At 40.6% G+C, this 26,757-nt stretch overlaps 2 protein-coding genes across 7 annotated transcripts in view; both read right to left on the reverse strand.

The window, feature by feature from the left end:
• The window catches only part of phlpp2 (PH domain and leucine rich repeat protein phosphatase 2), a 52,377-nt gene extending 49,761 nt beyond the window's left edge, over nt 1-2,616 (reverse strand). For 3 of the 4 annotated variants that reach the window (XM_061814867.1, XM_061814865.1, XM_061814864.1), the window contains exon 1: nt 2,141-2,616. In XM_061814867.1, coding sequence (XP_061670851.1) covers nt 2,141-2,302 — 162 coding nt within the window. In that variant the 5' untranslated portion in view covers nt 2,303-2,616. Of the gene's footprint in view, nt 1-2,136 lie in introns of all 4 variants that reach the window. The other variant, XM_061814866.1, reaches the window with a different exon arrangement.
• A 1,483-nt stretch (nt 2,617-4,099) lies between these two features.
• ap1g1 (adaptor related protein complex 1 subunit gamma 1) overlaps nt 4,100-26,757 on the reverse strand; it is a 32,429-nt gene continuing 9,771 nt past the window's right edge. For 2 of the 3 annotated variants that reach the window (XM_061814049.1, XM_061814048.1), the window contains exons 2-23: nt 25,974-26,177; nt 25,768-25,892; nt 25,451-25,592; nt 24,595-24,691; nt 23,325-23,401; nt 21,102-21,197; nt 19,764-19,844; nt 19,039-19,137; nt 18,897-18,952; nt 16,849-16,962; nt 16,631-16,771; nt 15,650-15,704; nt 14,294-14,416; nt 14,103-14,192; nt 13,303-13,427; nt 13,090-13,194; nt 12,830-12,971; nt 12,587-12,713; nt 10,267-10,365; nt 10,018-10,178; nt 9,663-9,761; nt 7,257-8,973 (exon numbers count right to left, since the gene is read on the reverse strand). In XM_061814049.1, the coding sequence (XP_061670033.1) occupies nt 8,872-8,973; nt 9,663-9,761; nt 10,018-10,178; nt 10,267-10,365; nt 12,587-12,713; nt 12,830-12,971; nt 13,090-13,194; nt 13,303-13,427; nt 14,103-14,192; nt 14,294-14,416; nt 15,650-15,704; nt 16,631-16,771; nt 16,849-16,962; nt 18,897-18,952; nt 19,039-19,137; nt 19,764-19,844; nt 21,102-21,197; nt 23,325-23,401; nt 24,595-24,691; nt 25,451-25,592; nt 25,768-25,892; nt 25,974-26,174 (2,457 nt within the window). In that variant the 5' untranslated portion in view covers nt 26,175-26,177 and the 3' untranslated portion in view covers nt 7,257-8,871. Of the gene's footprint in view, nt 4,121-7,256; nt 8,974-9,662; nt 9,762-10,017; nt 10,179-10,266; nt 10,366-12,586; nt 12,714-12,829; nt 12,972-13,089; nt 13,195-13,302; nt 13,428-14,102; nt 14,193-14,293; nt 14,417-15,649; nt 15,705-16,630; nt 16,772-16,848; nt 16,963-18,896; nt 18,953-19,038; nt 19,138-19,763; nt 19,845-21,101; nt 21,198-23,324; nt 23,402-24,594; nt 24,692-25,450; nt 25,593-25,767; nt 25,893-25,973; nt 26,178-26,757 lie in introns of those variants that run through there. The other variant, XM_061814050.1, reaches the window with a different exon arrangement.

The raw sequence follows: 26,757 nt of genomic DNA on the forward strand, positions 1-26,757 counted from the left end.
TCTGTCATAGGCTTTCTCGAGATCCACAAAGACACAACGTAGCTCCTTCTGACCTTCTCTGTACTTTTCCACTAGCATCCTCAAGACAAATAATGCATCTGTGGTACTCTTTCTAGGCATGAAACCATACTCTTGCTCGCATATACTTACTTCTGATCTGAGTCTAGCCTCCACTTCCCGTAAAAAGTACTCACATGCATGGTATGTACACTACTAAAATCCCTTTCAGCCAACATGGGTGAAATTTGCCAAACTGTGACATGAAAAGACATAATTATAATTGCAAAGAGGTGTCATTTCCATCGCAAAACGACACTACTCTGACTTCCCTTCATCTTAATTTAAACCACATCTGCGTACTAAAATGTCAGCCTTTTTTTTTTCTTCTTCTTTTAGTAGGAGCTTAACCGTGACTCCGCGCAAACGCTCGTAAACGAAAAAAAAAAAAAAAAAAAAAATCAACGCGCTGCTATTGCCGCTTGTCAAGGATGCACCTTGACCTCTGCGAGTCGCCAATATTCACGAGCAAGGCCGGCAAGGTGCAAGTCACATGACTGGTGTGCTGACCTGCACGGCGGACGTTTGTACTGTTCATCGATCGTCACAACGCAGACAAATAAGGGTTCCGCTTACACACATACTGTACAACACGGGTGTCAAACTCTAGGCCCGGGGGCCAGATCCAGCCCGCCATATGGTTTTATGTGGCCCGCGAAGGCAAATCATGTGTGTCAACTTCCAGGATATTTGTCAAAATTTCAATTTGCCATGTCATAAACGACAACGTTGAGATATTGCAAGTTACCAAACATGAACAATAGTTGGAAAAACCCATTTACCTTGATTTCTGATTCCATAATTACCTCATTAATGTGCATGTGATATAATGAGGATGTTTCATAATCATAACGCCCCACTGAAGGAAACCGCAACTACAATGTGGCCCGTGGCAAAAATGCGTTTAACACCCCTGCTGTACACCTTTTATGCAAGTCTATAGTGCTTATCCTCATTAGGCTACATTTGCACTTTGCCCACATTTCCCCCCAAAAACAACCCGTGGTGACTTTGGCTGCAAAATGCACAGTACAATTGGGTCTGCAGGGTGTTCTATCCCGGCCCGTCATGTTCTGGTGGGGTCCCTTTTCACGTTCACTCAACACTTTCTACAGATGAAACATGTTCGCTTTGGAGCACGTTTGTGGTTGTGGCTTCCAGCTACCCCATTTTAAAATAAACCATTATGATTATTACGATTGTTATAATTAACAGCCATTTACTGACTTATGTAACAACGGAATCTGAATCACATTTACAAGGAAAGTAGGCTCAACACAAAAGGAATTTGTATTTAGCAGTTGCGGTCAATCTTGTACATTCACTAATAGAGTACATCCTTTTACCCAAGAAAATGTCAAGATAGATAGATAGATAACTAATTGACTTGAAAGATAAATTGACGGGAATATGATGTCATGAAATATTCCCTCAAAGCTCCTCACGAGCTTTCTAAGTGATGTCATTCATGGGATGATGTCACTGGCCAAATCATTAGGGACACTTTATCACTCCAATGAGAGCAAAGATGGACGGAAAGTGTGCAGTCAAGTGCAGCCGTGATTGACACTCTTCAGTAAAGTAGCAACGCCAATATGTTTATTGCTTGGGTTGCGCGTGCATCATCACAATGTGGACGGCGCACTCCAGCCACACTTCTCAACACGCTGTTGAATGAACGCTAAATTACAACCTCTCTTCCAGAGCCCGTGAAAAATGATTTTTTTTTTTGCACATGCCACCGATCAGAATGGAGGTGTTCCTAATAAAGTGGCCACTGCGTGTCTGTCCCGCCTTGAAATAAGACGCGAGATGCTTGTGCACGATGGGAAAAAAATAAAAATCTACGGATCAACCATTCGAGTCATTATCATTATGATTATTATCATCCTCATCGTGGGTAGAGATGCGAGCGCGTTACATCATGTGACGAGTATCGCCATGCACTTTGCCCTGTCAAGAGGAAGCCTCCGAACGGTTGACATCTTTTGACAGTCACCAAGTGCTCAACACCCCCCCCCCCAAAAAAAAAAAAAAAAAAAAAAAGAGAGAAGGGGAGGACGTAGTTGCGAATATCACCTGCCTTTAGCACTCGTATACCGCTGCGGCCGCCGCGACCTCCGACGTGGACGGGTCCGACTCGGTGGAGCACCGCGTCCGGCTGCCTGTCGACGCAAGCCCCGCTGTCGTCTCTCTCGCCGGCGGCGGCGGCGGCGGTGCCGCCAGCCTGGTCCTCCATCGCCATGGGGGCGGCTCGCTACCCGCGGAGACCGCCGAAGAGTTCGCGTGGCGCGGCGGTGACGGGGGCGGGAGGCGGCTGGCGGCGAATTCCCACGGGGAGCCTCACGCGGAGCCGGAGCGCCATAGCCAGCGAGCCCCCCGGAGACGACAGCTGCCTGGCTGCCTGCCTGCCTGCGGGAGGGCCTCCGCTGCCCGGATCGATGCACATGACATGGGCGGGGCCTGGCTACTTATTACTCGGCAGGCACCGCCCCTTTCGGAGCCACACGACGAACCTCCACATACATGCTGGAGCCTATGACACAATTTAGTCCTGTGCCCCCCACCCCACAAGTACCCTTTTTGCCCTCCAGGTATGCAACTAAACAGTCGGCTACTAGTGAGAAATAATTGCCCTTGCTGCTCTAGAAACAAGTACAGTAAAGCCTCGGTTGTCAAACGTTCCCGTTTTCGAACAAATCGGTTTTCGAACAAAAATTGAGATTTTTTTTTCCTTGTTTTCAAATGAAAATCGGAATTTGAACACCCCCAAGAAAACCCCAAAATAACATATTGCGCGCACCCAGATCAGCCGACCCGCTTTGTTCTGAATTCCCATGCCCCCGAAAAAAAACCACGGAAATAATGTGCGCGGCACAAGCAGTTGACCCACCCGCGACGCGTTTTGTTATTGTCAATTCAAACGCCCCCTGAAAAAAAAAAAAAAAACATTGCATAACACACACGGCGCAACCAGCGCGCTTTTGTTATTCTGTATAACGCAGCCTGTGTCCACAGATGTACCCTGGTAGTGACCGTTTTCTTCTTATCAAGGACTACCGTATTAACCCCTAATCATGGCTCCAAAGAAGGCAAGTTGCTTGCTTATAGTTATTCTCCACTCTCGTTAATAAAAAATGTTTGCAAGGCTGGGGGCCGAGTCGCTACAGATACGGCAATGCACTCCCCAGCCTAATGTACTCTACTACTCAAGCAGACATTTTAATCAAACAATATGTTGAAATTATTTTAAGTATTTAAACTATAAATGTATTCCTACTATGCAGTTTATTATCAGGAAGGACTAAAAAAAATATTTAAGAAGCCTAATTTTTTTAGGCATGGAACGCATTATTTCTTTTCCCATTCATTGTAATGGGAAACATCGATTCTGTTTTCGAACAAATCATTTCTCGAATCGTTTTTTGGAACAGATTGCGGTCGAGAACAGAGGCATCACTGTAACTGCGTTGGTGTGAGTTGAGGAGCTTCATTTTGAGGGGAAAAATGTGTTCTAGTAACACGTAACTGCATTGGAGTGAGTTGAGGGACTTCATTCCGAGAAAATTGTAGTGGTCTGCCCCCATTTTGCGGCAAGTGAGATGCAGAGCTTTATCGAGCGAAAAGTAGTGCTCTGCCACCATCTTGGCGCCAAAGAACTACGCGGAAGTGACTTGAGGAGCTTTAGTGATACAAGGAATTATTTTAAAACAAATATTTTCTCTTGGGATGAGAACAAAATCTTGGTGGAACTTTTATGAACGAGAGACATTACTCACTGATCTTACACAAAGACTGGGACTGCTTTGGAGGTGGTCCAAGATTTCCACCCAGATTAATTTGAGTCAGTGGGATTACCACATCAACAGACGCACTAGTGCCACATTGCAATCATTCTGGAGAACAACGCAACGGGCTTGGACTCAGTCCACTAGGGAACCGTACTTGCCGGTCGGAATCCCGAGGAACGGAACAACTGCTCGAGACAGATCGACGGCTGAGTGGGGGCCGCAGACAAGCCGGCACGGGTGGTCAAATCTCCATGGTGATCTCGGCGTTAACGCTGAAAGAAAAATGTGACATTCAATTTGCATAATAGATATACTCTATGTACTTAAAGGTCTGTTACATGGCACCTTTTGTTCCGTCATGGAACTTACGCTCACAAGATGAGGGTCTTTTGGTGACACTGAAATAAAAAGAAGTCGGCAGGTTCTAGAACACTGGTGTCAAACTCGAGGGCTGAGGACTAGATCTGCCCCGTCACGTCATGTATTGTGGCCCGCAGAATCAAACCTTGGTCAACAACTTCTGCTCTCTCCCTGCCTCACTGCTGGCTTAAGTATTTCGGCCTGTTTTACTCCCACTCCTCCAACGGTCCACATTATATTTCAACTAATTCATTGATCATAATATCTTTATTTAAATAATTTCAAGAAAAAAAAACCAAACTTAGCTAGATTTAGTGTATCCACTTTTTATTTGCTTACTATATTCTGCAAACCAAATGACAAGAATACAAAGCATAAATTGAAAATATCCTATTTAATAGTTTACAACTTGTCGCCTTTAATCATTTCTCATGCTTTCAGTCACACTCACCTTCAAACCACGGACCATAGGGTTCGGTTCATCTCGTCAAACTCGACGAGGGGAAAATAAAAAACATAAATCCTCACGTCACATAAAAAGAAAGAAATTAAGCATTTTGTTCTGGTCAGGTCGAGCCCAGGGGCACAATGAAGACTTGGTTTGCAGAATTCAATGAATACGCGACATTACCGAAAAATGTAAATGAGGGTGGGCTTCATTCATCACCATCTTTAATCCATATTGCGATAGCTTTCCGAACAAGGTCCTATTGTACACACGAGTACCCCCCCCCTGACATGGTTGAGACAGATTCATCAGTTTGTTGCAACCCCCCCCCCCAAAAAAAAAAGAAAAAAGAAAAACTTGAGGGTTAAGTAGAAATGACATTTACACCGGCTTTCGCATGCACCTCGCAAGCTGAAAATTTGCAGCCAAAAAAAAAAAACGTAAATAGACATTACACAAAAATAAGCACATTCTCACACAGTTTCAAAGTCACCGCTGATACTTTTCTTACTTCAAGAGTGTCTGAAGCACCTATGTTGGGGTTCATATCACCGCTTGTACACGTGACCTTCCATGGATCATCACTTAAAAAAAAAAAAAAAAAAAAAAAAAAAAAAAAAAAAAAGAGTAGACAAACGTTATGTACTGGTAGAGGGCAGAAGGGAGGGGAAAAAAAGTGTACTAACTGTACTACTTTCCTCTTCGACCACGCTCTTACAATGTATTTTTTTTGCACAGCTCCACCTTGTGGCAATCGGCATGTAAAGCAGCCTTTAACTTGCACAATTTTATGCAAAGCCATTTGAGCAAATCCTTTATATCCGATGTACTAGTATGCTTTTTGTCCTCACTACTTAGCAAAAACACTAATATTACTGTATGACATGACAATAGTAAGGTCACACTGGAACACCAGTAGACCTACCACCTGTAGTGTAGCAGTAAAACAGTTGTTCTACTAGTGCACTGATTTTTTTTCTTACTGAGGAGGGCAAAGAATATAGTCCATGGAAGTTGAAATGGACAAAGGATAATTGTTGAAATGGCTTTCTGTAGATTTTGACATGGATCAAACGGTACGAGAGGGTGAACGAATCATATTTGGGGGTAGTAAGTTGGGATATATTTTGGGTAGTTACTCTTAGTAAAGGTGTCAAGAACGTATTGCGTTCAACAACAAAAAAAAGTTTTGTCTTATTTAAATTATGGGACAGACAAAGCCACAAAGAGGGAAAGACCGGAGCCAAAATGGGGGGGGCGCTTTGTGGACGCTTACTAGTGCAGCATTGCAGTTTCTCAGTAGTACAGTTCACCATTCACACGCTAAAAACCAAACCCCGACAACAAGCCTCCCCGGTTATCTTCGTAAAAAGACGACGTGTCCACACCCGTAAGCCAAACAGGAATCCTGGTAAATCAAACGCATCGGTTAAAGAATCTTTTGTACATATTTGCATACAATTAGATGTCTTAGCTAAATGTTTTAAGCCTTCATGTGGGGTTTTTTTAATTTTTATTTAAGTGAATCAGCCTTTTGTTTGTTTTACAATTATATACAATGTACAGGTAGCAGATCATAGCAATCTTTTACAATGGATGAGCGGCCGTACAGGGAAGCTTGATGTCGACTACGCTTGACTAGACAATTTTACATAGTGAAGAACCGGTTTAGAAAATGGTATCTAAAAAAAGGATGAAAGATAGTACAAGAGACAAAAAAATTGTAAAAGCTCTCAATATGTACAGAAAACAGCTAATATAGCATTTGTCAACAGAAAAAAAAAAAACGTTTTTTTTTCCCTCCTCCATATACACATAATAGCTGAAAAATATTTCCAAAGCTAATAGTCTCTCTGATTTTGGTCACAGGAGTTAAGATAGTGAAGCAAAGTTGATTGGATATCAAAACACGGTGGGGCCGCAGAGGTTGTTTCATCGCTAACTTAAAACTGCTGTCAGCTTCTTCCATGCAGCTGTGCGCCCCCCTCGAATGCCGTCGGGAGGGGGGGGGGGTAATAAAAGCAGGCCGGCCACTCGAGTGAGTTAGTAGAAAGAGAGAACATTGTGAGGTATCAACGGTAGCCTACACCCCTCGCCCGACAGCGAAGATCGAACACGCGACTAAAAAGTTCCACGACCTCGCTCGGTTAACCGATAAATCCACATTTGACGACAGGGACGGGACGGGACGGTGGATCTTTATGCAATTTCGTGACAACGCATGATGTCATCCCATGAAAAAGTTGACATCTATTAGCTGCCTTGCCTTTTCTGTCCCCAAGATTTGCTTCAGTTGGGGCCTTTTAGGTGGGTAAAGAAATATAAAAAAAAATAAAAATAAATAAGCTCAGCAACATGATCACCATTTGTGGGGACAAATCGGCATAACGTCGCTAGAATTTGTGATTGTTGATGATCCGGCAAAGTCCGAACAACCCGCCGCGGTGAAAAATAACCACTTTAAATAAAATGAAAAGATGATAAACCATTTTTACATCCATCACAATCACTTCCCTCACTTTTCAGCGCTCGAGCAGGCCGCAGCCCGGAGCCGTCTTTTCTTTTTAAGTTAGAAAGGCACGTCACTTAGATATCAGGCATAAATAATCAAGTCGATTTACTGCAGAAATCAAACATATTTTCACAGAAATAGTGCCAATGTGATGACCGTCTCATCAATGGAATACAAATAAGGAGACGGGGGGGGGGGGGAGAACAGCATTCAGTGCATGTAACTACATTCATAACAGGCTTGATTTACACAAGTTTGTGCGAGATGAGAAGCTCAAACGAGTAAACGAACACAACTCATCGACGAGCTTACAGTTTACTGCATTGGAGCCACACGGGGAGGAATGAAGAATTCTGATTTACAAGAAGATGATGATGAATTTAGTGTACTTAAACAGTTATGTTTTGCACACAGCCCAAATGTTGTAAGGAAAGATGCAGGCAGAAGTTTTCATAATTTCGCTGTCAGGCGGAAACCTCGTGTGTCCAAATATTGTCAACTTCTGGTCGGTCCCCACATCCTTCACAACTTTTGTGCCTTACTAATCAATTGAATGTGTTGAAAATAGATTTAGGACACATCGATTACCTCACATGGATTTTTGAACTTGTCTGAGAAGTGTTGTACAACTTTACCTCTTCCTGACTCTGCGGGGAGCTGCGCAGTATTACGTTGCCATAACAATAGAAGTCTGCATTCTTTTGAAACAAGAAGTGCACAAAGTTAGCTTGGATATGTTTGCATACAGATTTTCCTTCATGTTGATTACCCTGTTTAAGACAGCTCAAATTGCATCACTCGCGGCAGACTTTAGAAAGAGTTCATGAAGTTGATGTAACGACAGTTAATTGCATTTGTCAGGTATAAAAAAAAAAACAAAAACAAAAAAATTGTCTTGTTGGGGTTGAGGGGGGGCTATTTGTGTATGGCTAGCTTGTGGTGACGTGTCGTACCATTTTAAACAATGAGAACACAAATTTGTGATTTTTTATAGCAAATAAAATTAGTAGTTGATCTTGGGGTGACACGTCAACGTGATACCCGTAATCATAGGAAAATAAAGTTACTCAATCAAAATGGCGCCCTTTATTTTTCATTTCCTAAAAATCTGATTTGGGAGACGCGAGGATTCCGCCCAACAGCTATGAAATGTAAGAACAACTTTTGAGATGGATTTCAGGATTTGAATTGAGATGCGACGTTCCCAAATTCTGCTTGAGATGATCACATGGGCGCAGAATCGTAGCCCGTGTGCGTGACTGTGAGGCTTATCGGGTCAAATGAACACAAAGAGGAGGGTCACAAGCGTGAATTAGGTGAGGATTGCATTATTAGGGCTTTAAGAGGCTCAGAGCAATCATAAATATTCATTTTATCAAAGTGTGTTCATGTTATATTTACTACAGTGTTCATGTTAGAGTGGGGGGGGGGAAATAGCATGACTAACAAAAGACATGATGACACCAGTAAAAGAAAAAAAAAGTTCATTGATAGGTAACCCCGCTTATAAAACAGCTCTTCATCTGCACTGGTTTTTCTTCGTTAGAGACGGTCTGCTGCGCACTTAGCGACGTCACCGAGGGGGAGTCCGTTGGAAGAAGAGTACAGGGTGGGTGGGGGGGGGGGGGGGGGGGCAAGGCGAAAGAAAAATAATTTTCATAGTCCCCGTCAGAGGGGCTTTTAGGAGCAAAAGAAGCAACTCATCACTGCCACGACTGAGGGGGGAAGTTATTGACCTCGGCGAGGTCTTGCACGGGCGAGCCTTTGTGGTTGTACGTCAGCTTGATCCTCATTCGCAGCTGTTGCTGAAAGTGGAACATTTTTTTTCCTCATTAGGACTGAAAATATGGTGGCTATATAAAGTGTACGCACCCTGTTCAAATGCGACTTTTTAAAAATTTAGAACAATTACACCAAGAAAAAACATTTCTACCATTAACGTGCCTGTGCAACTAAACATCAAAAAAATCTTTTAGAGAAGGGACAAAAAAATAATAGTTTTCCAACCCGGAAAAGGGGTAGAAGATGGATGGATGGATGGAATGAGAGCTGTTTTGGTTCAGCTGGAACTGCAGTCTTAGTCAAGGTGGAGGAAACTAGAACAGTTCCAAACAGTAGTTGAACAAAACCTTCAGAGTTCTGACACAAAGGGGGGGGGGGGGGAAATCACAAAAAGCCTCTTCAATTTATTTGGGGCTAATCAGAGATGGTGGCAGATGTGTGCTAACTTCAATTTAACTGGAATGTGATGGCTCAACTGTGAACACAACCGTATCCCTAGGTATAAGAGGGTGTGCGCACTTATGCAACCACAGTATCTCAGTTGCTTATTTTTACTTCATCACTTCATTTTTTCCAATTGAGCTGTACAGGTGATCACTCAATGCTGGAAAAAGTTTTGAAATGATTCGTCTTGGTACCAGAGGAAAATAGCATTTGAACAGGGGTGTGTCAACTTTTTCAATACACTCACTCTACAGTAAGGGACACTAACCTTCTGTGGGTTGAGGACTCTGATGACCTGTGTGACAGTTCCCTGGTTGAGTGCTTGAACGACATTACTGCTGGGGGACAGGAGCTGCAGCTGGAATGTCTGCCACAAAAAAGAAACCAAAAAACAAAACATTCAACAGCAGGAAAACTATCGGACATTAAATATGTGAAAAAAACATCCCGTCGGAATAAGCCACCCAAACTGAGACCAAGAAAAAAAAAAACAAAAAAAGAAAACCAGGTGTCCTGTGTTAACAGGTGCATCTCAATGTATTCGAATATCATAGAAACACTTATTTCAGTTGTTAAATTCTAAAAAGGTAACATTCACTGAAATAGGTACAGTGCCTCTTTACCTTTGGAACTGCAGCCTGAAAAACAAAGTCCGTCATGTCTGCGTCCGTGGAGTTGGAAGCGTGGATGGTGATGACGGCGACGTTGGGGTTGGGGTTCGCTCTCTCAAACGCGAAGTCTATTTTCAGACCGTTCTTGTTGTAAGCAGTCATTGGGGGAATGCCTACGGGAGGATTTTTAAGAGCGAGAGGTGTTCGTGAATGACCAACTCGGATGCGGTGTGGGAGGTCAACGGAGAACAGGAGTCTCACCTGCGGCGGCAATGTCATTAAAGAGGGGCTGTGAGGAGAGGCCGTCCAGGAGAAAGGGGGGTTGGGAGGTGGGGACAGAAGGAGCAGGGGCTGGACCGCCTTGGGAGGGGAAGGTCACGTCAGAGTTTGATGCGCCATTACCAAATATGAAACTGATCTTCAAGGACAAGCTAAATCATCTCTATACATTTTTGAAGCTGAAACAGCTTACACTGTTTTTCAAATTATTAGGCATAATGCCGTCTGTTTTCTTAAATCTTCTAAAGTACACAAAGTGAAAAAAATTTCAGCAATTCTAAAAGTTTAGGTTAGGATGATGCGGTGTCTTTCATGAGAACAAGCAGGTAGTGGGTCTTCATCTCATACCATGGCAGGAACTTCTTGGTTGGAAACTTTATTTACAATAAAAAAAAAAAAAAACAATCACGAAGGAACACTTGTAATTTGGTTCAGTACACTTTTTTTTTTTTAATTTTGTAAAGGTTACCCAAAGAAATGATAGGTAGATGTATCGTGTGGGATTGGACTGTACATAAGAGTTCTTTTATCTTATTGTCATTCGGCCACAGCTATCAAACTCAAGGCCTGAGGGCCAAATCTCGTTCGCCACATCAATTTATGCGCATCGACTTGGTAAAATAGTAAAATTGCTAACTGTCTTCACTTGAAATAATGTTGAGATTTGCTATTATCAATTCCCTTCTGTTTACTTGTATGCGTCATGTTCCTAGGGTGTCACACTATTTTCATAGCTGATTCAACAAATGGCAAAACACATGGAAATGGAAACTTGGCTTTACTTCGGACATGATTACTGTACTTTTGGATGATGGCGGTACAAGAGAGTACAGTCAGTGGACAGGATGTCGGCCTCACTCTCAGAGTTCGAATCTCGGCTGGGACCTCTTTGTGTGACGTTAGTATATTTTTCCCGTAAAGGGGAATGACGGTGGTTTGAATTAACAATGTATCCAATAGGTTATGTCATACAGACTTTATCTTGAAAACGGGATGTTCATCCTCTCTCATTTAATGGTGTTTTGAGAAGATTTTTATCGGCGATTACAAATTTTCATGGGCGCCGCCATTTTGGTGACTCACATGACCTACGTAAACGGATGTGATGTGATAGGCGCACTAACAAAGGGGCGATTACAATGGGACACAATTATGGCCAGCACCGATTTCTCAGATTTATTCTCATCTGATGAAGAAATAGCAGTATCGGTTGATCGGGAAGACGGAGGAATACTTCCGTACAGATTTGAACCTGTGGTTGTAAATAATGTAGAATTTTCGGCGGGCCGCGAGCTTGCTCCGGGGGACTTTGTTCGTCCGAAGAACCATCAGAAAATTCTACATTATTTACAGCCACAGGCTGAAATCTGTACGGAAGTATTCCTGTCTTCCCTATCTACCGATACTGCTACAGTACTCTCTCACTTGGCATAATTTCACTTCACTGCTCATGTTGCAGCCTTGTTGGGACACCCCCACAAAATCAGAACCGCCATCCATCTCAATCACCCAGAGTTGCCTGTTTATTCATCATCGGTAAAATTAAATAAATGAAAGCATTTTCGAACCCACTGCAAACATTTCTGCTTGTGATATGGGTTAGGGTTGACCGAAATAGCTTTATGCGTGACTACTGTTTAATAAGCCTTTGGAGGATCCCGCATTGAGATGTTATTGGGCCACCAGACACACTAAGATCTTAAAATATCTACTTGCTGTTCATTCGGGGCTTTTTACCTCCTCCTCTCAATACGATGAATTTTAATGATGAGATCTTGCCTTAATATGCCTTGATCTGAATGCTCTGCCTCAGATTTCTTGAAATGTCCACTTTTTTCATTCCTGTCACAAGGCATTGGACTATTTCATACATTTTCATCGGCAAAAAAGATCCTTCCCCCCCATACTACATGAAAACTGTGACTTGTTTAATAATGTGGAACAACCTCCTTTCCTAATTTCTCTTTCAAACAGGCTGAGCTGCGAAATTAAGTCTCAAACACCTGGGAAATTAACTCAAACCTGTTAGAGGCTGTTACAGACTGATGTCAGGAGAAACAATTAGCTCAAAAAGCTACCGAAAAGCTACTTAAAGCTTAACTTATATCCTACATGCATAATAATTTCAAGCAGTGTATTTCGCCCATGTGAATTAAGAGAGTCGGTATAAGTCTGTGGCTGGAGATAATGTAATGAGTTCACGCTGAGAACACACACACATATATATTTTAAATAAAACCATAGATAGTCACCAACATGGGACACAGTTGTTGAATTCCTCGCAAAATTTGGAGTAGCCTACCACTTATTGAGATATCACCAAGCAGGTCCAGTAGCTCTCCTCCAGATGACGTCAGCTTGGGCGTCACTGTGGTATGGATGACTGGCACCACATCATTACCGCCCAGCAGGTCTAATAAATCATTTGCCTGTGGGGAGAAGTGGTGTCAAAATGAGCGACTATTTACAAGTGGCTCAATTTGGGATTCACTATGGAATGATGAAGTCGTGCAGTCCGTGGCCGTGTAGGTGGTGTGCCCCTCACCTGGTTGGATGGCTGGCTGACAGGGGGTGGATGTTTAGATTCCACAACAGACGGTTCTGCCTCTCCATTGGTCTGTACGATCTCTGTGGGGCCATTAGTGGTTGTTTTCTCCATTATGGGCATTCGCTCGAGGAGAGCTGGCCTTAGGGGGACACACAAAAAAAATGGAGGATGAACCATACTGGAGCACTTAATACCAATTGATCAATGGTCTTTTTTATTTTTGTATTGGGTGCGTTCGTTACGCTTGGTCATTTCACCTCATGTGGTCATATTTCTTGAAAAGTGCGTTGTACTCCACTGCTCTCTGTTGCAGTTCCACATCAATGCTGCTGCCATATATTGAGACCACCTTCTTTATTCGGCTAAAAGAAAATAGAATGTTACCGGGAAATTGCGCCGGTGCATGCATTTCCAAATGAGTCCGCCAATAAAAAGCCTCATTATGCAAAGTGTGGAATCCAGAGACTTACTTGACACCACTGAAGCGAGTAGACAGCTTCATGATGGCCGTAAGAGAATAGCCTCGGGTCACAGGTGTGGATAGATTGGATACTAGAAGCCCTTCTAGCACATCTAAGACTTCATCTTCAGTCACCTTGTGCAAAAAAGGAAAAAAATGAATGCGCACCATCTAATCATGGACAGGTTGTTCGCTCATCGGGCTGCAATAATTTGTCAAGTACAATTGTGCCTTTAGATAATTTAATTCCTTCAGTGACCAAGCTTGTGATTATCTCAAAACATCTTTGCAGTAATATTAGTTATTCTTTGAAAAGAATAAAGAATACATGTCTGTGAGTATTGTTGTTTTACGTGTCAATGTTTTGTTGGACCATGTGTGTTCATATATTCGCTCCTTAAAGAGTAACAATACTCGTCTTTTTAAATTGTGGGCCTGTAGCGTCTCCAATTGCATGTAACTTTCAGCTTGTGGAAGCTATTTAGTTGTTTTTTTAAATACACAATGTGTATTTATTTTATGCTTGGTTAGACAGCAACCACGAGCTGAAATTGACAAACAGCTTGGAATCTGTTTTTTGAAGAATATTGACAAATGTTATCTTCCAAACTGCCGCTTGTTGTAAAGATAGTTACGTAACCTGCCACCATAAAGTACTCGACATATCTGCACCTCACAAGCATGTTAGTGTGTTTAATAATACAAAAATCAATATTTCTCCAATTACTTGACGGGATAATCGGTAGAATACCCGATTCTAAAACTACAGCTGCAGTCCTAGTCACTCAGATAAGATTCGTCAATATGTACCTGGATGGGCTCCTCTTCTTCACACTGTCCAGAAACCAGAAGGTCTCCATACTCTCCTATGCACCAGGATGCCACTTGTACAAGAGGTTGCTACAGTGATAGAAACAACATTTTATTTTTCCTGCCCACACATAAAACTGCATAAATAATTAGAATAGTCATGAATCATAAAACTAGGTTCCTCTTCCAACCTGAGAGATGTCATCCAGGAGGGCTTTGTAAAGTCTCTGTACTGTGTATGCATGCATCTCAACACTGTTTGTGATGAGCTGAATAAGGTTGGGCACAGAGTCGTCACGCACATAACTGCCTGCCTGCAAAGACAAGGAAACGATTAAAATACAAACCCCGATTCCATTGAAGTTGAGACATTGTGTAGAAAAAAATAAAAACAGAACAATGATTTACAAATCCCTTCAGCCTATACTCCATTGGATACACTACAGAGACAAGATATTTGATAATTGTAAACATGCGCCTATCACAGATTTTATTGGGGAACAAGTTGCAGGCATCAAATTAAAAATTAGTTAATATACACTTTATTGCCAAAAGTATTCACTTATCTGCCATGACTCAGATATTAATTTAAGAGACATCGCAGTCTTAATTCATAGGCTTTAATATGACATCGGTCCACCCTGTCCAGTAATAACAGCTTAAAGTCTTCTTCCACAAGGTTTAGTAATTAATTAATGGAAATTTACGAGACTTTCTCCAGAAGCGCATTTGTGAGGTTACGCACTGATGATGAACGAGAAGGCCTGGCTCCCGGTCTTCGCCGCAATTCATCCAAAAGTGTTCCGTAGGGTTGAGGTCAGGATTGTGCAGGCAGGAAATCCACATCAAACTGTCTCATCCATGTCTTTTTTTTAACCTTGATTTTGCACTGATGCTCAGTAATTTTGGAACAGGAAGGAGTCATCTCCAAACTGTTTCCACAAAGTTTAAAATGTCCAGTGAAAGGACCTCTGAACGCTTGAGCATACCAAAAGATTTTGGACAATAAAACAATTTGGGGATTACCCCTTCGTATTGCAACACGTCTGTGCACAAACCAAGGTCTGGGTAAATTTGGTATGGACGAACCAGACTGGCCTCCACAGAGTCCTGCCCTCAACCCTAAAGAGGGCATGGCCTTCTCGACCAACATCAGTGTGTGACCTCACAAATATTCTGGTGGAAAAATGTGGAATTTATTTTTCCCCTCAAACTCACTCCTATACCTTGTTGAAAACCTGCCCATAAGAGTTGAAGCTCTTACAGATCCAACGGGTAGAGATCATATTAAACAATTTGGCTTTAGAATGGGATATCACAAGTAAGCAATATCGTCTGTGAAAAAAATTTTGAACATTAAATATCTCGTCTTTTGTATTGTAATCAACTGAATATAAATTGAAAAGTAGTGGAAATCATTGTCTTTATCATTTACACGGTGCCCCAATTTCAGTGGAATTGAAAGTTTGTGCATACAAGTAGGTTTTGAATAGAAATAGCAATGATTTTTAAGAGCAAAACAGGGTGTAATGTATGATTATACGTACTGTAGTCAGAACTCTCATTATGGTGTCTATGTGCCATCTTTTTGAAGGTGCATACCTACAATGCAAAGGACACAATGACATTTCAGGAAATAAAATTTCAACAAAATGCAAAAAGGTGATATGATGTGAATTAGGGCTGCATGATATTTTGTTTGCGCATCGTCATCGCAAATGTATATGCGCGGATGACTCGCATAGCTGGGTCTGCTGCAATGTTGGTGTCCAATAATATACAGTGCATCAACTAATATTAAAATTGACCAGCAGAGAATCCTGTTTGGACATGCTCAGTAAAGTAAAAGAGTCCTGTACACCTGCTGCATTGTTTTATATCGCTCTTCAAAATGAAACTAGGCAGGCAGGCTGCAGCTGTGTTAGTGCGCAAGGTGCGCTCAAGGCACACCGTAGATAGGAGAGAATGTGTTCTTTTCTAATACAGTACGTAATTGTAAAAATGGATTACTAGGAAAATTATTTCTATCAGAATGTGTTTTTTTAAAAACACTGTACGACCTCCTTGTCTAAGATAGAATTTATTGTTTTGTAACAAATTATTTTATCAGTATAGTACTAGTAGTAAGGAATGCAAAGTCAATGGGGTGTTTTTTCCCCCAACACTGATCCTGTTATTTCACATCACAATAAATATTGCAGGTTTAAAAAAAAAAAAAAAAAAAAATTGCAGTCCTTTCCCCCCCAAAAATCGTGCAGCCCTAATGTGAATGCTGTCAGATAATCTAGTATCAACAGTCTTTCAGACGATGGATCACTAATGTATCATCACACAGCATTTCTCTATTTTGTCTTGGAAGACATTTTTTTAAACACCCTTTTGATATAGTTAGGTTAAATTAGGTAACTATTTTTCCCCAAGGGTAAATTTGGTTGCAATGAGTAGGGTGCTCACGCATGCATCTCATCAGTTATGTTATTCGTCATTCCAGTATTACGTGCAAGAACAGTGCGTGTCAAATGCCGTACTTTTCTGCTGCAAGAAAGACTCCCGATGCACAGTCTGCTTTGAATTCCGGGTCGCAGGAGTCCAGGAAGTAGAGTAGCTCTTTCATCATGCCTCTTATGTTGTTACCGTTCACCAGGGCAAAGCTAAGTTCCATTGCACGTCTATAGCAGCAAATCGAAGCATATCAAGGACCGAAACAGGTGAAAATCTTTAAAATGAATAAATAAAAATCCCTCACCTCTTGATGGACACATCAAGGTCTTTTAAACAATCCACAATGGTACTCCGATGCCTCTGCACTGCATTGTGGTCCGTCTGTACAGTCTTTAATAAGGATGTCAATGCCACATATCTGCAATGGTGAATTTAAAAATAAATACAGGGGTTCGTGTGTTTAATCCTGGTGTTCTTGCTTCAGTTTTGAGTTCATATAAGACTAAAAAGGAAGAAGCCTTGGGAATTTCTTACATTTCTGCATAAATTGGTCAGAAAATGTAGGCTGAGAAAAGACATCTTAAACTAAAACCACACAATTCAAAAAACTATATAATTTTATAGAGAATAACATTTAAATATTTATGGAGCAGCAAGAGAAAAGTAAGTGAACCTTGGGGTTAATTGGTGTGGTCAAAATCATTGCCTGCCACCGTGGGGGGCCTAAGTTCAAGTCCCTAGGCCTCATGGGTGTGGTGTCCTTGAGCAAGACAATGATAACCCGAAGTGCTCCCCAGGCGCTTCCACTGCCCCCTGCGCCAGTGTATGTGTCGGCCTGAGTGTTCTTCAACGAACCGTATCCTTGTCAAATATGTTGACAAATGCCAGTGATTTCTTTAAGTGTCCAGCTGACATTCTAGTTTTTTTTTTTTTTTTTTTTTTTAAACGGCTCACTGAGTATTTTGAGCTGTGTTCTTGGAAGGCATCTTCCACTCTTTCAACGAGGAGCAGCAGTGTTGAACTTCTCCATGTGTAGACATTTTATCTTACCTTGGAGTGATGAACATCAAGACTGAGACTTTTGTAACCTTTTCCAGATTTATAAAAGTCCACAATTCTTATTTGTAGGGCTGCTGATATATCTTTCTTTAGCTAGGCATGATACATATCAGGTAATGTTTCTTGACAGGAGACAATTCCAACCTTGTTTGTTTTCTACCAGCCAGAGCAGTTTTAAGCCACATTTCCAATTCCTCATTCAGGTTCGCTTAAACTTGACTCTGATGAGCTCTTGGGAGTCTGTAACCTAGAGGTTCAATTTCCTCCCCATCAGTCCTATGACTGTTATTTCCCATAAAAAATGTGAAAAACTGTGTATGTGTGGTTTTTAATGCAGATGGCTTTATTCTTGTGAATTATAAGAAGATCACACCACATATTATGACCAATTTATGCAGAAATGTGAGAAATTCCATGGAGTAAAAATGCTTTTTCTTTGCAATGTACCAGTAGTTTAAAAAGACTCAATGATGACGGTTAATTGGATACTAGTGATGTAAAGGAATGAACATTCATTGCTGAAAGCCAAAGAATGGGGAAACCAAGGTCAAAATGCTTAAATTAGTATGTGGGGTATGTTAGTGCACGACATTCTTGAAAAGAAAACCACGTAAAGTTCTGCAATGTGCCATTCTTTGGATTTTGTACTCTTAAATTAAACAGAGTGGTTTTGCTACGAAAATACTGTGTCCATTAAACAAACTTGGCATGGTTCTATTAACCCCACGATTTGTTCAGCATGCCTCAACATGCATTATTATTACCTATTTGTATTGTTTGTCAAAACGAGAACTGATGCACATTATCAAAATCTATTGACTTGACCGTGTCTTAAACGATCACGAAGGAAATGTTTATATGAGATATGCATCTTCATCAATTTATCACCACCCAGCCCCAATTAAGACATATTTCTACAGGCTGTCGTAGCTGCTAACTAGTGAAACTGAGACACCCATGGAGCACATAATCGTTGATGACCCCTCTAAGCTTGATGCAGAGAAGTGCGCACTGGCTGGATTTTTTGTTTGAGTCATCAACACCATGTTTCAGCAGTCTTGTTTTGGGGCCTAGAGTATTTTGGGCCAAAACAGAAAATGCTCTGTTGGGCCATTTTCGGCAGAAAATGCAGTGCATCAGTATTGAATACCTTGCAAAAATTTGAATATACCCAAAAGGTTGCATTTTCAAAACCATTAACAAAAAAAAAAAAAAATTCTGGATTAAATTCAGCACTATGAACTCTTAAATGTGTCAAACAAGAACCCAGGAAAAAAAAAATATAGGAATTACCTTATATTTTTGTCATTATTAAGGAGGAATCGACCTAATATATTAATGGCCAAAACCTGTAACACAAAAGAGTTAGACGCTAGATTATTTAAAACCTCAACAGAAAAAAATCTCTTGGTTTGCATAAATTCAATAAGATCACCCTCAGTCCACTCTCTGACTTGATGTCCATGATGGTCAATACAGTCTCGTACAGTATTGCATTGCCCACATTTTTGCTTGTTTCAGTGTTTGTTGCAACCTGCACTCAATAACAATACAACAGTACATGGTTACTGAATTCAAACTGATAGACATTGGTAGGAGCCCGAGTCCTATTCAGTTATTTAATTTGTGTGTCTTTTCCATAAAATGCAAAAGTAGCATCTCTGCAAGATGAAAAGAGGTTGTGCTCTAACGTCTAATTTTAAGGACATTTTGATAAAGGGCACCACAACAATGCTGACTCAAGTACATTGGTATTTTTAGGTATAGACTCATGAACACAGGCGTTCTACGCACAACACAAGAAGATGATGCTGTCAGATTTTTGATCAACAATCTTTTAGACGATGGCTCACTATCATTATACAGCATTTTTTTGCCCCAGTTTTGTCCCCCTTGTTGTGTTGTTCCGTGACAATTTCGTTTTGTTCCCTTTACTTTCCATTGTTTCTTATAGAATACAACAACTGAGCACAGCTATAATGCGATACTATAAATGTCTCCTGTGAGAAAAACTCTGGAGTAAATGGGAAATGTGCAGTTTGAGAAGGACATGTCACGGAGCTTAGTATAAAATCCAATTTTTCATACCACTTATCCTCACGAGGGTAAAGAAACAAAAATGACTGAACAAAAAATGTCCTCAGGAGATAATTTACTAACCTGTGCAAGAATGTCATTCATTGCTTCACTGGAGTCATCGTCACTCCTGCCTAAAATGCGCAATAGTCTCAAAATTCGCACCTAAGGATAAAGAAAGTCTGTCAATGCACACAAAATGCAATTCACTTTATTTAAAGGCTGTCGCACAAATTAGCGACCCTGCCGATCCCAACTGAACTGTCACTGTGTTCGGCAACTAGTATTCATGAGTGACCACCAGTTTCCCACTAGTTTTGATGTGAATCATCCAAATGCCATATTGTATGAGCTTTGACGACCAAAATATAAATTTCTAAGTATAAATGAGATTATGCTAATGCAATGTTCCCCGCGATAAGACAAAAATTCACAATGTAGCAACAAGATATCTTCTCTATTTTACATGTATACAAGGTAACCTCGTTTTAATGGATTTTGGTTTTAAAGGACAGAAAACTGTGTCCAGTTGGCACTTAAAATACCCCATTGTAGTGGATTAAAAGTCCATTAGGTCCAGAATTGGCCGCTGTTGTTTACTTGCGCAATCAACAGACTGTTACCCGTATTTTAGCTAACAGCTACCTGTTTACTTCGGCAGTCGTCAAGTACATGTGCTATACAGATTGATTATTTTATAAAGCCCTTCTTAACGACATCCAGTCGTAACGGAAGTGGGTGGGAAAAGGAAGTAAGGTCATCTCATGAAAGCCACCCTAAATTCACCACAACTTTCTCCTACGAGCTGAATCCCATTTTCACCCCTCCAAAGAAAGCGATCGTGGTGCTTTTACGGCAATGTTGGACAATTACAGCACTGTTTAAAGGTAAGTTTAGGGCAACTTTAAAATTTGTAAAACATTTTCAAATTTTATTTTACACTTATCTGCGATAATTTCATACTGTACGAGATGTTTTTAGGTCACGGAATGTGCTTCAAATGAACAGACAAATCTTTAACAGAAGAATCCTCCCTGGCATTCTTCCATAAAAATGAGGTTCCGCTGTAGTTTAAAGTTACGAATAACATCAATACAAAATATACATCTGAGGTGCAGGTATTATTTTTGTACATATGGAGTCACCATTCTTATGTTCTACATCATTGTATTTGTGACTTTGAATGTGTTTTGATTTACAAGGCAATTATATTACTAGTTACAGTGGCCAAGGCAATCTACTTTTTCCTCGATAATTTCACCACGTTATTTGTGCTTCAATAAAATAAATGCATGGTGTACATATCTCAAAATGTTGTTTCCAAATAAGTATGACTGTGTGTGTCCCGCCTAGCAAATAAAACTGGGGCAATCACTTTTGATGTTTTTAACATTGCTCTTGGCAGAGATCGAGGAGCTTTACCTGCAGGAAAGGATCACTTATGCCTGACACATCATGTTCAGGTGAGTATCCAGACATGATTAGGTTCTTCAGGATTCTCACCAATTGTGGAACCAGCTACAATAAAAGACCAAGAGCAAAAGAGAAAAGAGATGGTGTCACAATATTTTGCTTAGATATTCCAATACTCTGCATTGATAGAGGGAAAATACCATTTTAAATCGTCATTATTATCATTTGCGACTATCTAGCATAAAATGCATGGGTTAGCAATTAAAAAGTGAAAACATAAGCAATCAAACTGCAAATCTCAAACCTTTGTAGAAGAATATTTTGGTTAGAACAGGTTCTAATTAACTAACAGGATCACTCAGCGAAAGTAAATGTTATTTTAGAAATAGATTTTGTTAGAAACCTCAAGAAAAAAAACGTCAATTAAGTGCTCTTTTTTGAGGAATACATTTCATCTAAGAGTTACTGGTCTAACCGAAGTTGGGTAGATTCACACATATTTTGTAGAAACTGTGAGGATGGCAAAAAAAAAAAAAAAAACGCAAAGTAAAACTGCTATAACTTAACATTAACATTGTTGCACAGTTTTAACTGCTCGAGAGAATAATTACACCACAGCTACAGACCTTGGACAGACTGTAAATAAAACAACCTCGGTGACAAAGACTGTGAATACCGCTAGTTCCTGGTGACCACACCTGTAGCAATCGTGAGAATTTACCCACAACAGTGACTGAATGAGTTGCATATTTGGTGAAAATCAGACTCAAAAGAATTGTATGAGGAATGTAGCTGACAAATGAGCTATTGTTTCGGTACTCTTGATAACACTGACATTGTAATGATCACTGTACAAGATAAATCCAAATTAAAACAGATTTGAGGGAGGAAAAAAAAGCACCATGAATTACAGGACAGATTGGTTACATCTCAGGTTGACTGTGAAGAGTGATTACTAATTACAGCATGCACCAGCTATGAGATCAGAATGCACTCTTACCTTCTCATTCTAACACAATGCAGGAATTGTAACAAGGACAAATGACAGAAAAAATATGAGGTAGATGTTAGGGAGTGGAAAATCATTCACTTTCAGAGCTCAAAATAAGTAGATCATGAACATGAGGGGTGGCGCTTCAGGCATAGTTTTTGCTGCATTAAGAGAGGACCGCAGCAAGTGAAATAGAGTACAAGAAAAAAAGACAGTTAAAAGAAAAAAAAAGACAAAACGGTGACGCACAATTCAATAAAAAAATTCCAGGTGTTTGCGTTGTCTTACAATGTGTGAGCTAAGGGCCAGAAATACACTCGCCCACTTTTATTGGGTAGGTAGTGGAGAAGTGGGTATCAGAACATAGAATTATCATCTCACTGTGCTTTAACAGCTTGCTTGGTGAATCATTGCCTCACTCGTTTTAGTGCTGTGAGCTGTTAATCCAGTGTGCAGACATCCAGTTTTCTTCTACCGTGTCACTCACACACACACACACACACACACACACACACACACACACACACACACACACACACACCACACACACACACACACACACACACACACACACACACTTTTTTCCTGCATGTGACCTAAAAATAGCTGGATCTGCATGTTTTGGCGGTGCTGAGCTTTGCTATTAAGTTTCTTTCACGAGTACCTACTTAATCTTAAATAGAGATGCAAATGTGAACATAGGGGAGTATGACACCTTAAAACAGACGTGTCAAACTCAAGGCCCGGGGGCCAGATCCGGCCCACCATGTCATTTTATGTGGCCGGCGGAGACAAATCATCTGTAAATATTTTCACTCAAATCTGCACCAAAATTTCCCATTGTCATATCCCAAATGATAATATTGAGATATTGGAAGCATTTTTGTGTGGCCAAACATCAACAATAGTTAACAAATAACCTTCTTTTGATTTATGATTCCAAAACTACTTCATAAATTCCACGTGCGAATATGATTAGGTGGTCAGACATTTTTTATGATTTCACATTCATACCGGCTATTTGAGGGAAACTATAACTACAATGTGGCCCACAACAAAAATGAGTTTGACACCCCTGCCTTAAAATATGACATGATCTTACTATATCCATAATCAAAAGTGAAATGCAAGGCACAAAATACTGCTATTAGTAGAGGTCGTAATACAACCAACAATGTCTAAAAACATCACATCAGCAGGCTCACACAAGTAAATTATGATTTAAAAGATTGGGTTTGTACCTTTCTGAAGTGAGACAGCATGTCAGGACTTCTCTCACACATCTCAGTAAGGAGGACAACAGATGTATGGAGAACACCTGGGGGATAAACAAACTAGAGGTCATTACGCTGACAAGATGTTGGGAGAAACACGGGAGCTGTGTGGGCGTGTACTATTTTCAGCTGTAAAGGTATGTAATAAAACTTAAGATGGCTAGTTGGAGAAGAATTGCCAGCAGCCACAACACTGTAAGGCTATCATAATAACATCAGGCAGAAGGCATGCTCGTGGTTCCAATCTATTCTATACAGCAGCTTTAGGATTACATGCTAATTGTTTCATTTGATCATTTACAAACAAGAATGCACATTATGCAGTAGGAGGACTCACATGGTGACTATGTGAGTGAGAGCGAGAGAATAGAAGAACATCACAACGCGCATACTGTTGCTGTCCAATGAAGTGAATCTCCCACTTAAAAGTCGAATTAAATGTAGCCAAACAAACCAATGACAAAACATTTTACAAAGTCATGTTTAGAATGAGTGCGTCGACTCGCTACCAGTTTTCAAACACGTACTTCCGCTTCAAACCACAGCTCTTTCTTTCATTTTATCTTAAAGATGAGCGAAAATGCACAATGTGCATAACAAACTCAATCATCAGTTAAGAATATAAGTCAAGCTAATAAGAAGACAAGATAAGAAGACAATGTCACTGATGTGATTGTAATGAATGCAGGTCAAACATTGATTACGAGGACTATAAATTTGAGTGATATAAGTGTAAATGCAGATTAAACTACGAACCCTGTTGGCAAATGTTACCTTGCTACGCATTGTTATAAGATGAAGAATAAACTATCAATTTGTCAGTCCTTATGACACAGAACTTGAGAATGTCCATTTAAAATATTTTAACAAAATTAAAAATTTGCATAATAGAATTTTGTCTATTTGTTTCATAAAAAATGCTGATATAAAACATTTTTTATCAATCCCGAAAAAATATTTTTATATACATCCTTGAGTTTTTTTTTTTTTTTTGCCAATCCTGTTCTTGATACAAAGTCTGCAATGAAAATGCTCAATAGTGATCATTCAAATTAACTGAATTATTATAGTATTTATTTTTAATTTGCTTTGGGTTAATTAATAATTCACTGCACTGTGAAGGACACGCATAAAAAAAAGGGCAGAGCTCAGTGCAGACAGTGTGTGGCAGGAAAAAGGATGAGTGTCGCAGTGGTGAAGGACAGGCACAAAACCCATCTTAACTGTTTGTACTAACCATGGTTCTTCTCGCTCAGCAGGTTTTTTGTGGCTGGAAGGAACATTTCCATAAGTTCAGGAACCTTTCTGATGACGTGAACCGCACACAGCGCCGCCTGTCAGCAAAACAAATATTTAGACATGAGACTCGGGAAAATATTAGGAGTTGAACCAAGACAATTTTGGACTTTAATGAAAAAATGTGAGGGAGCACTATGGAGGACTGGTTAGAGCGCCAGCCTCACAGTTCTGAGGACCGGGGTTCAAATCCCGGCCCTGCCTGTGTGGAATTTGCATGTTCCCCCTCTGCCTATGAAGGTTTTCTTCAGGCACTCCGGTTTCCTCCCACATCCCAAAAACCTGCCTGAATTGAAGACTCTTAATTCCCATAGGTGTGAATGTGAGTCCTAATGGTTGTTTGTATCTTTGTGCCCTGCGATTCATTTCAGAGTGTACCGCCGACTCCTGCCCGAAAATAGCTGGGATAGGCTGAAGCAATCCCGCGATCCTTATGAGGATAAGCGGCTCAGATGACGGATGGGTATTCTTTTGTACATACACTTATGGGAGTACAGTATAAGTGGTACATCTAGCTAAAATGCAATTGTAAAGGTGCAAGCTGTTGTATTTCTTTTTATTGGCTTGGTTGTTTGAATTAGTTAACTAAATTCCAGTAATTAGCAGAGCTGTCGGGTGGCATGTGATTGTTCAATGATTTCATTTATGTCAAGAAGAGGATTAGACAAGACGGCAGCACATAACAGTGCTGTAAAACACAAGATAAGAAAAAGGAAATGAGAGGTTATCGCAAAATTCCTGATTGAGATTGTTTATTTTATGGAAATGTACTACAGTTCATCAAAGACACAGTTCACCTTTTTCCTCAAGTAAGAGTTGGATGTTTTCAGCAGCTTCTCAACCTCCCCTGCCAGGTCACGGCACATTTCTGAGGAGCCCATGCAGCCCAAAGTGCACAAGGCCAGTCCCTGGACGTACTGTGTGCTGTGATTCAAGTCACTGAGCGACACCAGAGAATAATTATATTCATCATTTCTAGAGTGCATCATTAAATAACAAGGAAGTACATTAAATAGACATCAGAAAAATTTAAAAAACTAGACATTCTATGAAGTACAATAAAATATTTCATAAAACACCAAATGGAAACATTGTGGCTCAAGCTGCGGCTTACTTCTTAATGCAATTTGTCATTAATAGATGCACGTCCTGCCTCTCATCCAACAGCAGCATAGCTCCCAAATAACCTATTCGCTTGTCAGTAAACTTCTGGGATGCAATCAACTTCAGGCACTCAAGCTAGAAAAAAAAAAAAAAAAAGTGAAGAATATATCACAGAGAGTCCATCAATATAATATGCGCATAAAGCCGTTAACTTACCTGCCCAAAGTGTGCTGGGTAGCCCAACATGTGCATATAAAGGAGCTTTGCCACATTTCTGCAACGATATGTATTGTCCTCCTCTCTAAACGATGACCGGATAGCGGCACACTCTTTCTGGATCATTTCGCGCTCCTCTGCCTGGGTCCGCGCTGTCCGGATAGTCCGGATCAGCTCCCGCAATCTGATCGGAGCTGGCATTCTCTGGAACAGAGACAGCAAAAAAAAAGGTTGGCACACACAATTGTATAATTATACCACCACAGTTTTTTTTTTAGCAAATAAACTATGACGACAGTCGCTAATGACCATAAATTAGTTCACTTTGTCTCACTCTGAATCCCTTTCTGGATGCAAAAAACCTCTCTAAGTAAATTCAGTGCTTCCAACTGCATTTGTTCGCTGCGGAAGACGTGCGAGAAAATTCTCAAGACCTCCACATTTATTGTGTGGTTAAATCATTCCCCTAAGCAACGATTCATCAGAAATTGGCAAAAAGACAGGTGACCACGGACTCTAGGGACAGGTAAAAAAATTTGATCATTAATCGGTCTTCTTATTAAATGCAATTTCTACTACAATGCCCAATACAACATATCAAGCTAATTTAAAACGTGGTATATCACAAGTTAGGACATATTGTGGTCAAGCATCGACAGAATTGTAGTAATTTCAATTGCTTCCTCAAACAGACTAATAAAACACGTAATAAGCATATTCATACACAAGCTGTCGATTACCAGAACTCCGGCGGAGTCACTCAACACACAGAGCAACCGGGCCG

Source organism: Syngnathoides biaculeatus, chromosome 3 (assembly GCF_019802595.1).
Source record: "Syngnathoides biaculeatus isolate LvHL_M chromosome 3, ASM1980259v1, whole genome shotgun sequence".
In the NCBI taxonomy this organism is placed as follows: domain Eukaryota; kingdom Metazoa; phylum Chordata; class Actinopteri; order Syngnathiformes; family Syngnathidae; genus Syngnathoides; species Syngnathoides biaculeatus.